This window comes from Saccoglossus kowalevskii, chromosome 22 (assembly GCF_978046115.1).
Source record: "Saccoglossus kowalevskii chromosome 22, keSacKowa6.1, whole genome shotgun sequence".
Lineage (NCBI taxonomy): Eukaryota > Metazoa > Hemichordata > Enteropneusta > Harrimaniidae > Saccoglossus > Saccoglossus kowalevskii.
In genome coordinates, this window is record NC_140662.1 from 29457259 (window position 1) to 29474034 (window position 16776).

Sequence of the window (16776 nt, forward strand, 5' to 3'; positions counted from 1 at the left end):
CCGCGCTCTCAAAATAACCAAGTGAAATGGTGCATGGTCCAATTTTGCCAACTTGAAGATTACGGGAAATAAAATAAAGTGATTTTCATGGCGTCCGAATGCTGGCGATTGTTTCGATTTCCTAGCAGACTTTTATTCCAATTCTATTTTCAAGTGTTTCAATTGTGTTAAGTCTGTAGATTCAAAAAGAATCACGTCTTCCACAAATCACTGCGGTCGGCCAATCTGTGAAAATCTTTGAACATTTCGCACAAATTATTCAGACATTAAAATAATTCCCATATTAATAGTCCCATGAGAGAATATAGCTGTAAATATAATGATCTTACATTCATTTTACTCGTCGCCATGGGACCTATATCGAACACAACACGAGGACCACCACCGAGTCGTGTTATGTTCATTCACTTAGACGTTTGTGTTAAACCCAAGATTTGGGTGACTACAAAATATGGATGTAAAGTATGAAAGCAGCGTGAATTGACGAAGAAAACCTCCACGCAACTTTCTGGAGCGCAACCCCTAGCTAAGTTCTGCGGTGCAGATAGACCGCAGGCGTTCTCCATGGAGGAACTTTTCATTACGTAAACATTTTCTGAATGTAATGGCAACTGTTTTGTGTTTTGCCAAAGTTTTATGGATATATTCATCCATAAAAATCAAATTAAAAAAAGACCCATTTTGGAGATTATTTCAAATTTGGGAGAGTGGAAGTCGATGTAAGTGGTTTTTGTGTCTAGAAAGGGTCGTAAATGAAATTACGGCAAGAATCAACTAAAGGTAGATGCTATTATATTTGTCGAGGAGGTCGGTTGGAATCTGCAGTGAGATTAGTTATTATCGTATGTTGCTTGTGTGCACCGTAATAATGACTGCCGGTACGTTATTTCCTCCCTGTTAACGATATTCGGGTCACATTAATGAATATCACCTACTGGACGGACTGTATTTCTTCTAAAAGAGAGATGTTTTTTCTTAATTCCCGTTGTACCTTCTTTAAATACTTAATGTTTTAGTTATTGACTCGCGCGTTGCACCTTCAGTGAACCAGCATGACGTCACGGCGGCAAAAAACTGAAGAAAGCGTCATTTTATTTGCAAGCCAGTGATTTGTCACACTATACTATTGGAGAATGTCTGTCATTACTTGCTTGCTCAGCATGTCTGTATTGTCAACGATCTGACAATATCAAATACGCTGAGTTCCTATGTGAGTGAAGGACAATTAAATGTCAACGGCAGCTGGATAAATTAACATCGTATTACCATGGTGACACAATATCGTCCATCACATAACACGAATGTGTCATGGAAAAAGCTAACTCAACTTGACAATGAATTAACTTAGTAATGTCAGTAAGTTTTAACTCCTAACTTAACAGTGCCTGCATAGACACTGTACATGAAAGCGGTCTTTATATAACAGCGTCCTCTTGTGCCGCATCGGAACGTGCTGTAAGATACGTGTTAACAAAGAAATACGAACTTTTCGCAGTCGGCGCCTACAGTGACGCTGGGATAAGACCCCGGAGGAAACCAACCCGATAAAAGTATAACTGGCATTCGCTGATCCTGTTAGATGGTAATTGGGAAGAACACAGGTATATACACTGTGGATACGACAGATTACATAGGTGAGTGCGGTCACGTTGGACCCCTTGTCAGAACCGTGGCACATACTAAACGCTCCCAGAAGTGAGACAAGTTTGGTAAGAGAAATAGAAACATTTTATCGTACGGCTTATACTGTATCTCAGTGTGCAGGCGAGTAGGTTGTCATGGCATGGTCGCCGTGTGGCAAAATAGGCCAGACACGCGTGGTTCCGCTGAGACGGTGGATATACGAAATATCACATATGTGTTAGATGCATAGAGGTATTATTCTACGTATTTTCAGTCACGTTCGTTGCTAAATACATATGTAAGTATTACTATCATCATAGCGCAGTTGTCGACGTTGCTATGGAAACGTGAATTTATACAACAGTAATGATATGAACAGGAAAATACTAGAAAATATGTTCGTGTTTAGTTTTAACAGTGAGTTATACTCAATCACATTGTCAGACTTAGATAGGTGGATCATGGGAACGAGCCTCGGCTGTATATTTTTACTTGAGAGATACTTTTTGAAACGCTTTACCTGGCTTTAGTTCACTTTGCCTAAGGAGAATTCCATTTTACTCGGAATTAAGACTGCGCACAATGCTACATACACTTACATATGTACTGGTAAGTATACGTATCTGTTCGCCTTGGGCAGATACATATTTAGCTGACACCGTGTCACTGTTTTTTCGCTCACTACGTAAAGTATGTGGCCATTGTTATTAAATGAACATATCACAGTTCACTACACGTTGCCAAAGTCGATTAAAATATATCATTTATTGTCCCGATGAAATCAACAAGCAGAAAATGGAGTTGATTTCCACGTCCGCACAGAGAGAAAAAAACATGATATTTGACCCATAAGTGGAATTCATTATTGCTACGCAACTGGGTTAAGTCGGAGAAAATCCAGTCGGATTATAGTCTTTCATTAATTGTCTTCTAAAATACCTCTCTGTTATTTTTAGTGACATGCTGACAAGTAAGACGTTAATAGTCACTCTGTTAAGATTACAACAACGATATAAGTACAACGTTCACACAGGATGATGAATTCGGACCAAGTTGTGGTGTACGATTACAATAATGCTAAGGGTTCTACCGAATTAGACAGTGCAGGGATGGATCGCACGGTGTTAACGTCTCGTGGAGGTCGAAGTGATAGTCCACAGTACGCAATGAATAGAAGCCTTCGTGGTTTGGCTGTTATTATCGCTAATGTACATTTCAACAAAGACCCGGATAATCCAAGCAGTGTACAGTTAAAGGATTTACCAAATGTCAAGTATGAAGCGGGTAAGTTACACGTTTCCGGCATGCTTTGCCTGCTGGCCACGACTATCAAAGTAAAGAAGGTGGAATGTTGTAAACCCAGCACTTTAATTTACTGAATTTGGCGAGGCACCAAAAATGCGCAGCGATAAAAATTAAACTGTTTACATGTACAACCAATTTGCATTTCGTCCACAGCATCCACAGAATGCATTTCGTTTAAATCAGTGGCGTTTCCTATTTATCCATCCACCATAAGTAATGTTGATTAGAAAATATGAAAACTTGTTGGCTATAGATAAAATATATTTGGGAATTAACCCGGTACCGGAATACGTCACCGTCGTCGTCATACTTTGTTTAACACATGCCATTAGAATGTCCGGAATACTCCGAATAATACCGAATAATACCGAGAACTACAGCTTCAAAACATCGGAAATATCGGAATATCTGCATTTTACGTCAAACATTACATTGCCACGGTATTTTGAAAATATATTAAACTTCGCATCTGTCACGGTTTTGTTTTGTTTGATTTATTATTAGTAGATCATTAAAGCGGCAATAGCTATAAATAGTGATCCTTATTCTCCAATTTTTATTTTTAATAAATTATTTCCTGTGCCAATTTGTAACGTTCATCGACGAAATGTGGTTCCTAAAAGCAAAGCACACGCACTATATACCGACGTTTTACATTAAAGACTGGTAGTAGTCGCGCCACGCATGCGTGAGTTATATGGGTCTCATATAAACAAAGATGGCGACTTTAACTGTTGCGCAGATCAACGAGTACAAACTGAGACGTTGCGAAGCTTTAACTAGGTATTTTAGATGGTTGGTAATTAGTGCAAGTCGCGCCCAGGTAAAACCTCATACTTGTGATTTCCATTAGAAGAGCGCATTGGATTGTGGGAAAATCAATGTTTATCAACACAAATGTCGCACATGCGCAGCGCGACGACTGCCGCGCTTTAAATCACTTGTTAGTGAAAAAAAAAATGACGCAGGGTTGTCTTCAGCTCTCTGTTGAAATCAAGTTTTGTCAAGCGAACCTTAGGATTACGATACAAAATGACAGTTTATCGGGGCTAATCCTCTCTCTGATGGCCTATTACTGACAATTTTATGAGTCATTTCTCTTAATATTGTGCGTCGTGCATCATAATTTTCACAGGTCCATCACGTGACCGATTTTAACGAAATGGCGTCTACTCGACCTTAAGCCTACGTAACACATTTTCAGTGACATTGGCCTTGTTTAGGGTCACTTCGCCCATGCAATTGTGTATAAAACAATATTTGGGTAAGATTCGGTCATCTTTATGAGGTCATATTCAAACATAACAGTTCATATAGTGTGTGGAGAACTTTGTTGAAATCATTTCACGATCACTTTACCGGATATCCGCATTTACCGTCGTTATATCGGATATTACGTCACCATTTCAAGTACTAGTATCCGAAAATGTGTGTCCCGTTATTGACAATGACGTTCGTTACAGAATATTATCCATCTTCGACGGGAAACCTGTGGATAGTAATATCTTGAATTATTTAATGACAATTATGTAATTCAAAAAGAAATTGCAGGTAGAAAAACATGAGAATATCTCATTATTTGTAAAAAAAAAAAAAAAAGAGCGGGCCAGTTGTTACATTGTGAATAATCAATACATGAAAAAGGACAAATCGGCGGAACTTGCATTATGTTAATAATAGAAACAAACCAACAAACTAAATTATTAGACTTATTCCGCTATTGCACTGAGAACAACTTGATTGATATTATGGTAAATTCACTCATCATCAAAGCGGCGAGTGTTAACGAGTTAATATCACAACACATGTTCCAAATACCAGTATTATTGGGTTGTCTCCAATCTAAAAACATAAACACAAAACGCAGCAATCAGACGTGGCTTTTACTAGTACATTGTTTGTAGTTATATACAAGAAATCGTATAAACGGCGCAGTCCTGAATCATGTCATAGTTATTGATATGACCGCGTCACGTGAGGTAATTACCTTTGTTGGCTGTAATGGGAATCTCTGATAGTTGCACGTGTACAACATATACAGTGCTTACCACGTGCACATTAAAAACCCATACAGCTATAAACGGCGTCGTTAAAATGAATTAAATGCGCATGACGTCATGGTGAAAGAAATCCTTTGTATGGATTATTGTAATTTATTCGCAAAGCATTGCCACTCATTATAACCATGTACGATATTATAGGCCCCTGGATCTGTATCTTATTGATATCCCTGGATCTGTATCTCATTATATATCATAAGATATGTATCTCACGATATGATATGACACGACACGATACAATACAATACAATACGATAAGATATTTTATTTGGAACGCGCAGTAATGTAATGTCCAAAAAAGCAAAAGACATTCACTACAAGACTAAAACAATGTTGGAAAAGATAAACTTAAGTTGTCACAACTGGGGAGAATTTCTAAGAATAGATCGTCAATACTGAAATTTGTAAAAAGTGGCTCATAAATAGAGAAATTTCTTCCTACATTCTTAGATGATTCTATTTTGACAATGAAATAGATAATGTTTTTCATCTCCAATCTTGTTACAATCATAGATTTTACATAGTCTTTCTTTTCTCTTAATCTCTGAATGTCTCCCAGATTCAACTAGTAAGAAATGTGCCGATACTCCAAACCTTGTCAGAGCAATCCTGTGTTTTTTATTTGTAATGCCATCTCAATATTTTCTTCAACTTAGGCCACACTGATTTATTTTTATGGATGACATCCTCTGAAGACCCCAAAACTAATGCGAGAGGACGAAAAAAAAAATCCTGCCAAAAAAAAAAAAAATGTTGCTAAAATCACAGGACTACGGAGCTATTATTACGAATTGAACCGCAGTGTATCAAAAAACAACAAGTCTTAATTTGTAGGAGGCACATGTTGATGTACACATTTCGTACTGTATTACTGTCACAGGTATCATCACTTTTGATTTTGAAAAGGCAAGAGGATAAGGCAGATGTTAGCTTTGCCAAAGGCATACACATCAACTCAATAATAAAGAAAAATTTACTGTGTTGTATTGAAAAAAAAAAAATGAACAATAAGTTTGTCAACAGCAACCTGGAAATTAACTTCTTTGACATTCAAACTACAGCTTTGAAAGTGACACTTCAGATAGACTAAGTGTAGACACAAATGCTCTAGAACTACTTCAACTATGTAACAAATTATAAGAGGCTCGATATTGTAAAAAAACACCAACAGAGAGTCAACAAAAATTTGAATGCAGAAAATTATGTACATGTATCTTGATGAAAATTTGTCATATGATCAAAATATTACTGACTGTGTGTGCAAGTAAATTATCCTAATCAGAAAATGAAAAAAAAAAAATAATAAGGAACTTTTCTTCACCCCAAAAGGGGACTTCGGCTGTGGGGCTTTTGTTGCAGTTTTGTCGACTTCAATGCAGACAAAGCAACCGAACTGACTTGTCGTCTGACCGACTTTTAGGCCACCATACACCTCCATTCCTCTCCCATTCCGCTCATCGTACAGCTGTGTAAACGTCATACCTCCCAGGCCAACGTCAATTGCAGTCCACAACAATCCCTCCCTTATACCTCTGAACTTTTATGCTTACGTATTTTGGTGGTGTGGTCGCCATATTGGATCATTTATGAAAAAATTGGCATGTTTAGAGACAATTTCCTTCCCATAGGTCTTTGCGCTTTACGTAACGCGCATCTAACTGTGCGAAGTTTGGTTTTGAGGTAGTCCAAAACGAGTTTTACGACAAGTCGGCGCTTTGCGACAATATGAGTCGGCAAGTTCAGGACAGAAAACCGTTCTGTGGAGACTCGTCGTCGGAGATTTTTTTTTTTTTTTTTTTTTTTTTTTATGCGCGCGCGGATGTCATCCATAAAATTAAGTCGGTGTGACCTTATTTATCATTCCAAATTTCTTTGTTGAAGTCTAGTTTTTTGTTTGCACCTTTTGCACCCTCCGTTATGCATCTCATTATATACCCCTGGATGACATGAAAGTCACAAGCTATGTGCCCGATAACGGTTTTAGACCATAAATTGCTAGATCGAATAAAAAACTAAAAAAAAAAACGAACTGCGTCTTTAATTATATTTTGACATACCAATAATTGCATAATTGTGTTGTTTTTCTTGTTTGTTTTTCCAGATCAACTGTATAGTCTCTTCACAGCACTTGGATACATTGTTTGTATCTACCCGGATGTGACGTCAGAACAGTTGATACAAAAGTCAGAAACTTACAGTAGAAAGAATCACAGTGCATACGACTCGTTCATTTGTTGTATCATGTCACGTGGTACAGCTGCGCATGTCTACGGCAGTGATGGTATTGCTGTGAGTTTACAAGAATTCATCGACAACTTCACTGGTTGCAGATCACCAACTTTACACAATAAACCTAAACTGTTTTTCATAGAGTGCTTTCCCGGACACAAAGTAAGGTCAGAACATGTGTTGAATCATAGAGAATGGATACACATTGCATTTACTGGCTACTCTCTCAATTCGAGCTGCGAGGTTAAGTTGTCAAGGCAACTGGATACGGATTCTCTGCAGACGGATGATCCCGACTTTCTATTGGCTAACTGCACCTACGCAGGCAAGACTGCCCCTGTCAACGAATCAACTTACATGTTGCATTTATGTGATGATATTAAACGCAGGTCACGTGATACGCACGATGTTTTGAAGATTATAAATGACTTGCACATGGAGCTTTGTCACTATGGTGACAGTAGATCTAAAATATGCCTCTCACTCAAATCTACTTTGAAGAAGTTGTTTGTTCTCAAGAGTTCACCGCAGAGGGCGTGTCACGGCAAATAAACATTACTTTACGAAGAAATTTTGTAGTTAACTTAGCACACTTTCTTGCCTGCTCGTTACAAACATTCCCTGACAACTGACGAAAACCGCAACCATTCCTCTTGGCTGGTACTAGCAACGACTGAATGAGAAATTGAGAGAGCTGAACTACCATGTAATAATAGTATAATAATGGGATATTCCTACCACTGAGGGCGACAGCCAACGCGTACTACTAGGATTGTATGTGAGTTAAAAATAGTCAGTAATTATTGAACTAACCAGAAAGCAATAAACTTTTTTTTATTGTCAGTCATTTTACATTTAAATCACAGTCATGATTCGTCTGGTAAATAATGAACACCGAGAGATTCATAATGTTAATATTTGTGTTTCAGACCAAGTTGTTCCCATAAAGACAGCTGTCTCTGGTGACCTGGGACAGGATTTTTTTCTGTTCTTCATTCCATTTTTCACCAAAAATGTTATATAACACAGTTAAACAGCAACGCTCATGTCAGACAACAAACAAATTCAAACATCAGCCGGGTTAGGAATTTCTAAGAAATCTGCCTTTCCTTTAAGTAGCGCCCTCTGGCGACAAAATGCGGCTGTGATGTCGAAATTACGTGGATTGTTGAAAGCTTGCAATGTCGTTCACAGTGACAACTGTATTTAGTCATGATTTTTTGTATCGATTACAGATCAATATGTTTTCTACGCCTTAATATTAAACTTATTTGCATCACGAAAATGCTTCGTCGTTAGAGAGCTCTAATTAGTGTAGCTCTGAATGAATATACTGTAAAGGGATTAATTATTCACTGGGTTTTAATTTGGCTTATTTCGCTGACTGGAAAATGCGCTAAATAAAACCCAGTGAATATGTAAAATTTAGCATAGAACACATTATCTAAATGATAAAACCGTGAATTTAAAACCCACTGAATATGCCTGAAATGGTAAATCAGTGAAATTTAAACCCAGTGAAAATTAGTCATTTTACAGTAGTTTTTGTACCAAAGATTTTACTATATTGTAGGGTACAAGGTTATACTTTACTTTATTTATTGTACTTTATTCTGTAATTTATAAACTAATCAGAAGACAAGCAATTCAGGAAGAATAAATCTACACGACTCGATTAATTTACTCGCCTCTGACCAAAACTTTATATATGTAACCCAATACTAAGTTGTGGTGTTTCTAATACCAACAACCTGTCTGCCCTTAGATGTACTTGTCATGACATTATAAGTGTTACCGTTCTTCTCTTGTAAACATATTACAAAGAATGAATCCTTAGGATATCGTCTCCAACTTTTGTCACACTTCCAAGTCTTACATTACCCTAAGTTATCACCAATGCAATTGTTTATAGACATCTGACACGAATGAAAGAAATACAGTATTCTATTGAATCCATAAACTTAAGTCATGCATCAACAGTATAGTTTTAAAGACTCTAATTTACTTGACTTTATTTCTGTTCTTCCTGATATATATATATATATATGTTGTTATTTCTGCTGATACAGCTTCCAATAATATAGTTTTTGTTTTTATATAATTGTGAATGCCTCATTAAGGCACTTGGGCGTACTTATTATAATGCATGGTTACAAACTAATAATGTACAATATTTTGTTTGTATGGTAACAGTGAGTATAAAAGTCATGCAATGCAATAATGTATCTGAATATTTTGAGTGAAAAATACTTGCTACATCTTAGGTGTGAACAATTCTGACCAAAAGTGGACAAGAAAAATGAAGTCATCGTAACAACACACAACAAAATTAATTAATATTCATTTCCTTAAATAACACTATATGTACTGTAGTAATATGTTACTGTTATGTTTCTCATGTTTTATTCAATCCAATAATTGTCATTTCCTTTTTATTTTCTTCACAGTACTCATTTGAATCTAAAATAAAGCATTTATTTACTTAGCAGTCACATGACCACATAAAGGTTGTAACTAATGTTACATAGATTTTTAATTAGTGTGAATATGAGCTTTCATAAAATATATAGTTTGATATTCTTTTATGATAATTAGTGTGAACACTTTTGATTTCTACCCTGCATACCATGATAAAATAAAGATACAAAGTAAGAACATTGTAAATCAAGCATTTTTCAAAACAAATATAATTCTACTTAATTTTTTAAGACTGGTAATGACATTATCAGTATGCTAGAGTGACAATGTATTTGACAAATGTTGTCATCTCATTAGAAAATTCTAAGAAAAAAGACATGAATGTCACAGTCCCAGTTATTTAATTATAAAATACACATGTTAAAATAATACATGGAACATCTGCAAACATACATGTCTCATACATGCTCAAGAAACTGCATTCATAAATCTGAGTAAACCTTGATGTACCTTTAATAACAACTTGACTTCTTTGTTAATTCAGGTCTTTGTATATTACCAGGACCTGGGCTTGTTTCATTATCACCACTATAATTCCCATCAAAATGTAGCCCTGACACCCCTCTACATTTTCTACTGAGATTGGTAATGGTATGACCCATCTGTCACTGATTTAGATCAAGGAATGACCAGGTCATGACATCACTAAAATCCTAGCATTACAATCTATTAAAGCTAAATATTTATTCTGAGCATGCTCAGTTGTTCTCTCAGTACAGTGCGAAGAGGTAGTTTTGGATGAAAATCGTGAAAACGACCCACTTAGGATTTTCAGATCTGGAAAAAAAATTACATGCATAATCGACAGAAACTTGTTCATCAACCTGCCAAGTTTTATTGATATCTGTTGTTGTTGGAGACATAAATAGGGGTGGACGGAAGGAAACCAGAAATAATAGTCACCTTTCAGGCTATGCCTGAACAGGGACTAATTAGTTCAAAACAAAAGGTTCAATTGAAATTACAGGCACATATATGAACAAATAAAACACAAAATTCAACTCCCTGTTACACAACATCACACTGCCCCAAAAAAGACAGTATGAAATAGCCTGTAGTGAATGTGCACATACAATGACGAGTTGGATATGCACAATTCTCTGACATCACAATCAATGTAAAGAAGATATGCACAATTCTCTGACATCACAATCAATGTGAAGAAGATATGCACAATTCTCTGACATCACAATCAATGTGAAGAAGATATGCACAATTCTCTGACATCACAATCAATGTGAAAAAGATATGCACAATTCTCTGACATCACAATCAATGTGAAGAAGATATGCACAATTCTCTGACATCACAATCAATGTGAAGAAGATATGCACAATTCTCTGACATCACAATCAATGTGAAAAAGATATGCACAATTCTCTAACATCACAATCAATGTGAAAAAGATATGCACAATTCTCTGACATCACAATCAATGTGAAGAAGATGTGCACAATTCTCTGACATCACAATCAATGTGAAGAAGCCCATTATTATCATGGTCAGAACACATCAATGTTTTGATTTCACTGAGCAGTTAATCTGTCTCATCATTGTCAAATGAAAAACACATACATTTTGAGGATTCAAATAAAATACATGAATGAGTAAGTCACAAATAAGTTGAAAACAAATAAATCCATGAATACAAGAATTATTGATAAAAACTAGATTTTATTTTCCTGCTTTTATGTTACAGTGGAGAATTTAAAAAAAGACTGCCATCAAGGTTGCAACAGATGAAAATTCATTTGTGAACCAGACATTCTCTAAACACTACTAAGCAAACTACTATAGTATATATCATATAGTGCATCTGCTGTTAGTACCAGTGTTTGTTAGTACCAGTGTTTGTTAGTACCAGAGAGGTACACATGTAGTACCTATATATGTAATATCAAAACAAATGGACTTGCGGTTTTTAACAAGTAGTTGAAAATATCACTTTTTACCAAAAATGACAAAAATATTCACCAAAAATAGAGAATTTGAGATTTTGACATGAAATAAGAAAGAACCATCCAAGGTACTAGCATATCAAATTTGAAAACATTCTGACTTGCAGTTTCGAAGAAGAAGTTGAAATTGTAAAGTTGACGCCAACGGACAATCAGTAATATGAACAGCACCGCTGTGTCGACTTTGTCATAGATGTCTTCCAGTCTTCTAGTCTTACAAATGTTCTGAGTAATTTACAGGTCATTCAAATTACTGAAAGTACTTAAAAATAGTTTTTCAATAGCCAGAATAATAAAAAACTACAATAGCAAAATTGACAGCCAGATACTGTCAGGTAATACACACTACTGTGTCTGCCAATATCTAAACTTTCAGAAGATGTATAGTTTGTTATAGCAGCATGCTTAGTAATTTGTAGAGAATGTCTTAATCACAATTCAATTTTCATTTCACGTATTGCTACCTTATAATATAAATATAGTTTCTCTGCTATAAAAATGACTGTTGAGAATAGTCTACAATGCAATAGTTAACTAAAAGTAAATGAACATGACAATACGATCGGAAAGCCTTCTAAGCAAATTGCTAGAAAAATATTACATAATGAAAAATTGAAAATCTGAAAGTACTCGATGAAAGTACTACATGGTCACATGACTGGAGAGTGAAGGCACTCCCACTATCCCAGAAGCCTTTGCTTCACCTTGCATCTAAAATAGTGAGTCATTTATCACAATGAATGGCTCACCAACAGTGATTGGTCACTGAGTGTAGAGGATAAATATGAAATTACAAATGGGAATTGTTCCCTCCAAATAAATACTCAAAATAAACTAAAATAAAGCAATATATCTTTGGAAATTGCGAAAATTAAATTCACAAATAATTTAATAATACTCTTCTTCATCAGGATAACCCCTTTCGTTAGTTCAGTGATTTGTAATTGGCCATTTATTTATAAAACATAATGTTATTGGTTGTGAATCAAAACACGGATGTTTTGACAGTTTAAGTACAATGAAATCTCTTACTGGAGGTGAGAAGGTACTAAACAACAACTCTTTAGTACCCTATTACCGTAAAATCTGTATTAGAAGCCGTATCCCTAATAGAAGTCGCTACCATTAATTTTAAATAATTGAGAACCAAAAATTCATCATTTCTCATATGTTTAGATGCTCTAATACAAGCTGCGTCCCCTCTGTTTCTTTGTACAATTTTAATAGAAGCTGCAGTTTCTAATACAAATTTTACAGTATCCAAAATGGCAAGTCAACAATAAATGAAGGCAACATATACAATTACTTTTAAAATTTCCTGAAATACAGTTCCTGGATGTTGATATACTAATTATTTTCATTTTAATTGATTCCACATATATCACAATTTAAATAATGTTTAACAAGAATGGTAAAACAAAATGGCTGACACAATAAAATACCTGCTACAACAATGCAGTTACTATGTATTTTATCCTCTTCTATTTAAAAACTGTATTTTCTCTATTTGAAGAACATAAAAAATAACAAACACATTTTTCTCACTAATACATGGTATTTTTATGACATTACTGTAAAATATGCTAAGTAAATATGCGTATGTTATTGCTCATACACTCAGTTTACAGAATTTTCAGATGACTAGACTCAGAATAAACGTATTACAAAACAGAAATGGAGTGAGAAAAAACTTCCAAAACTGAAACATTTTTTAAACCTGTCAACTTTCTCATAGACTAGCTTATTGAAAAAAACCCTCTATAAACAAAAAACAGAAACATAGGTATGGTGTTCTGTTTAGCAGGTTTATACTTTACCCATTGCAATTGCAAATGTTATAATATTCACTACAACAGTGTGGATAAGAATTCCATTGTTTAATGACATTTTACTGTAGCAATTGGGTGATTTGATGGTTGGGTGATTCGATGGTTGGGTGATTTGATGGTTGGGTGATTTGATGGTTGGGTGATTTGATGGTTGGGTGATTTGATGGATGATTTGATGGTTGGGTGATTTGATGGTTGGGTGATTTGATGGTTGGGTGATATGATGGTTGGGTGATTTGATGGTTGGGTGATTTGATGGTTGGGTGATTTGATGGTTGGGTGATTTGATAGTTGGGTGATTTGATGGTTGGGTGATATGATGGTTGGGTGATATGATGGTTGGGTGATATGATGGTTGGGTGATTTGATGGTTGGGTGATTTGATGGTTGGGTGATTTGATGGTTGGGTGATATGATGGTTGGGTGATATGATGGTTGGGTGATTTGATGGTTGGGTGATATGATGGTTGGATGATTTGATGGTTGGGTGATTTGATGGTTGGGTGATTTGATGGTTGGGTGATATGATGGTTGGGTGATATGATGGTTGGGTGATGGTTGGGTGATATGATGGTTGGATGATTTGATGGTTGGGTGATTTGATGGTTGGGTGATTTGATGGTTGGGTGATTTGATAGTTGGGTGATTTGATGGTAGGGTGATTTGATGGTAGGGTGATTTGATGGTTGGTGATTAGATGGTTGGGTGATTTGATGATTGGGTGATTTGATGGTTGGGTGATATGATGGTTGGATGATTTGATGATTGGGTGATATGATGGTTGGATGATTTGATGGTTGGGTGATTTGATGGTTGGGTGATTTGATGGTTGGGTGATATGATGGTTGGGTGATTTGATGGTTGGGTGATTTGATAGTTGGGTGATTTGATGGTAGGGTGATTTGATGGTTGGTGATTAGATGGTTGGATGATATGATGGTAGGGTGATTTGATGGTTGGGTGATTTGATGGTTGGGTGATATGATAGTTGGGTGATTTGATGGTAGGGTGATTTGATGGTTGGGTGATTTGATGGTTGGGTGATTTGATGGTTGGGTGATTTGATGGTTGGGTGATTTGATGGTAGGGTGATTTGATGGTTGGGTGATATGATAGTTGGGTGATTTGATGGTAGGGTGATTTGATGGTTGGGTGATTTGATGGTTGGATGATATGATGGTAGGGTGATTTGATGGTTGGGTGATTTGATGGTTGGGTGATTTGATAGTTGGGTGATTTGATGGTAGGGTGATTTGATGGTTGGTGATTAGATGGTTGGATGATATGATGGTTGGGTGATTTGATGGTTGGGTGATTTGATGGTTGGTTATTTGATGGTTAAGAGATTTTGAATTATCCATGGCCACATATGGCCACATAACCAATATCAAATAAAATATGTAATACATATAGTTTTTCTGTGGGCTAACACTCTGGAAACACAAAATTGGTCTAAATTTATAGGTTTTGTAGGTTTGGCATTGTAGTTGAATCTAAATATTAAAACTATATACATTAGTAAGAGTACATACTGGGAAAACCACATTAAGTACACTATTATTTTGTTCCTTGCATGAAGAAATATGAAAGTGCAACTGTAGTGAACACTTATCTCACTATATTGCATTGCTTCAGTCGCATTTCCACAGAAATATCCATAAATATACAAAATGTCGCTTTTATTATTAAATTATTTCACATATAGACCATTTATTTATTCACTGTATTTACTGTCACTGATTGAAAATAATAAGGAAGACTGGAGAATAACATGCCATACCATCCTCATTACAAGTAATACCGTGGATACAAGGATCACCCTCATTACAAGTAATACCGTGGATACAAGGATCACCCTCATTACAAGTAATACCCTGGATACAAGAATCACTCTCATTACAAGTGATACCCTGGATACAAGGATCACCCTCATTACAAGTAATACCCTGGATACAAGAATCACTCTCATTACAAGTGATACCCTGGATACAAGGATCGCACTCATTACAAGTATTACCCTGGATACAAGGATCACCCTCATTACAAGTAATACCCTGGATACAAGGATCTCCCTCATTACAAGTAATACCCTGGATACAAGGATCACTCTCATTGCAAGTAATACCCTGGATACAAGGATCTCCCTCATTACAAGTAATACCCTGGATACAAGGATCACTTTCATTACAAGTTTAATGGTAAACTGGTCTAGTTTCAATAATATTCTCTTCTATTGTTAATAAACTATCATTGGTAATAGTCCATGCATTTTATCACAGTGATCTTTGTTGCTTTAATGTTCTTTGTATTGATCAGACTGTACCTTAAATACATATTGCAACATTCCTTGTTGTCGTGTTCATTCCTGCTGACTGAACTTATTCTTGTTACCTTCGTTGCGACATTCTCTTTTGTTGTTTAGATTGTACATTGGTCACAGGCATCTGACCTGACATCTTTCCCAATAAATTACACACTATTGCAGACTGAGAGCAAAGCAAAATAAAAATCAATTTATACAAATTTACAACAGATGCTTATGATGACATGAGATGATATTGACAGCCACATCTTATGTACTGAGATTTAAAGAGTTAGATGTGATATCATAGTCAGTCTCTACTGTGTCAAAAGTTAGGTTATTATATCAAGTCAATCTTGACTATGTCAAGAACTGGGTTACGAAATGCCAGTCAGTCTCTACTGTGTACATCACATAAACTACTAAACCATCAACCAAAGTGTGTTTACTTACCCACACAACAATTAGTGATCATATGTATTGGTCTGCCCCAATAAGAACAGTTTTTACAATCATATAAAATAGTCTGCACCAATGAGAACAGTTTTTACAATCATATAAAATAGTCTGCACCAATGAGGATATAATGTTACAATCATATGAATTCAACTACCAATGACTATGGTTATAAAACTGAATATTGACCAATGAGAACAATTTTTTTTTGTTTTTGTTTTTTTGAATAAATTTTTGTGCTGGGCGACAGTTTCTGGGCATTGAATGTCACTGTTGTCTCTTCTGACTTTTTTTTTGTATGTGCAAATTGCAAGTACTAGTGCTGACACATAGTGTAACAATGAACAAATGTTTCACTCATTGAAGCAACTCACCTGCTTTGTTTTGATTGTTATTGTGACTGGTCGGCCATCTTTTTTGGAACGAAGTTTGAAGTGTGCTTTATTTACTGCACATTCCCATTTCAAAACATCATAGCTTGCTGAGTAAATCATTTTCTGTGAAAAATAAACACAAATAAATTTCAATAGATGTTG

At 35.7% G+C, this 16776-nt stretch overlaps 2 protein-coding genes across 2 annotated transcripts in view; one reads left to right on the top strand and one right to left on the bottom strand.

The window, feature by feature from the left end:
- The first annotated feature begins 1428 nt into the window (after nt 1-1428).
- On the top strand, nt 1429-7769 carry LOC102803078 (caspase-8-like). Its single transcript, XM_006822377.2, has 3 exons — nt 1429-1634; nt 2580-2907; nt 7090-7769. The coding sequence occupies exons 2-3, from the start codon at nt 2658-2660 to the stop codon at nt 7767-7769; spliced, it is 930 nt and encodes a 309-aa protein (XP_006822440.1). The 5' UTR covers nt 1429-1634; nt 2580-2657.
- Nucleotides 7770-11349: 3580 nt separating this feature from the next.
- Nucleotides 11350-16776, bottom strand: part of LOC102801335 (krev interaction trapped protein 1-like) — a 36545-nt gene continuing 31118 nt past the window's right edge. Inside the window, exons 15-16 of the mRNA XM_085495948.1 lie at nt 16615-16737; nt 11350-15968 (exon numbers count right to left, since the gene is read on the bottom strand). Coding sequence (XP_085352074.1) covers nt 15870-15968; nt 16615-16737 — 222 coding nt within the window. The 3' untranslated portion in view covers nt 11350-15869. The remainder of the gene's footprint in view (nt 15969-16614; nt 16738-16776) is intronic.

Coding starts and splice junctions, on each gene's coding strand:
- LOC102803078 (XM_006822377.2), top strand. CDS start 2,658: ATGATGAATTCGGACCAAGTTGTGGTGTACGATTACAATAATGCTAAG. Junction 2,908..7,089: donor AAATGTCAAGTATGAAGCGG/GTAAGTTACACG, acceptor TTGTTTTTCCAG/ATCAACTGTATAGTCTCTTC.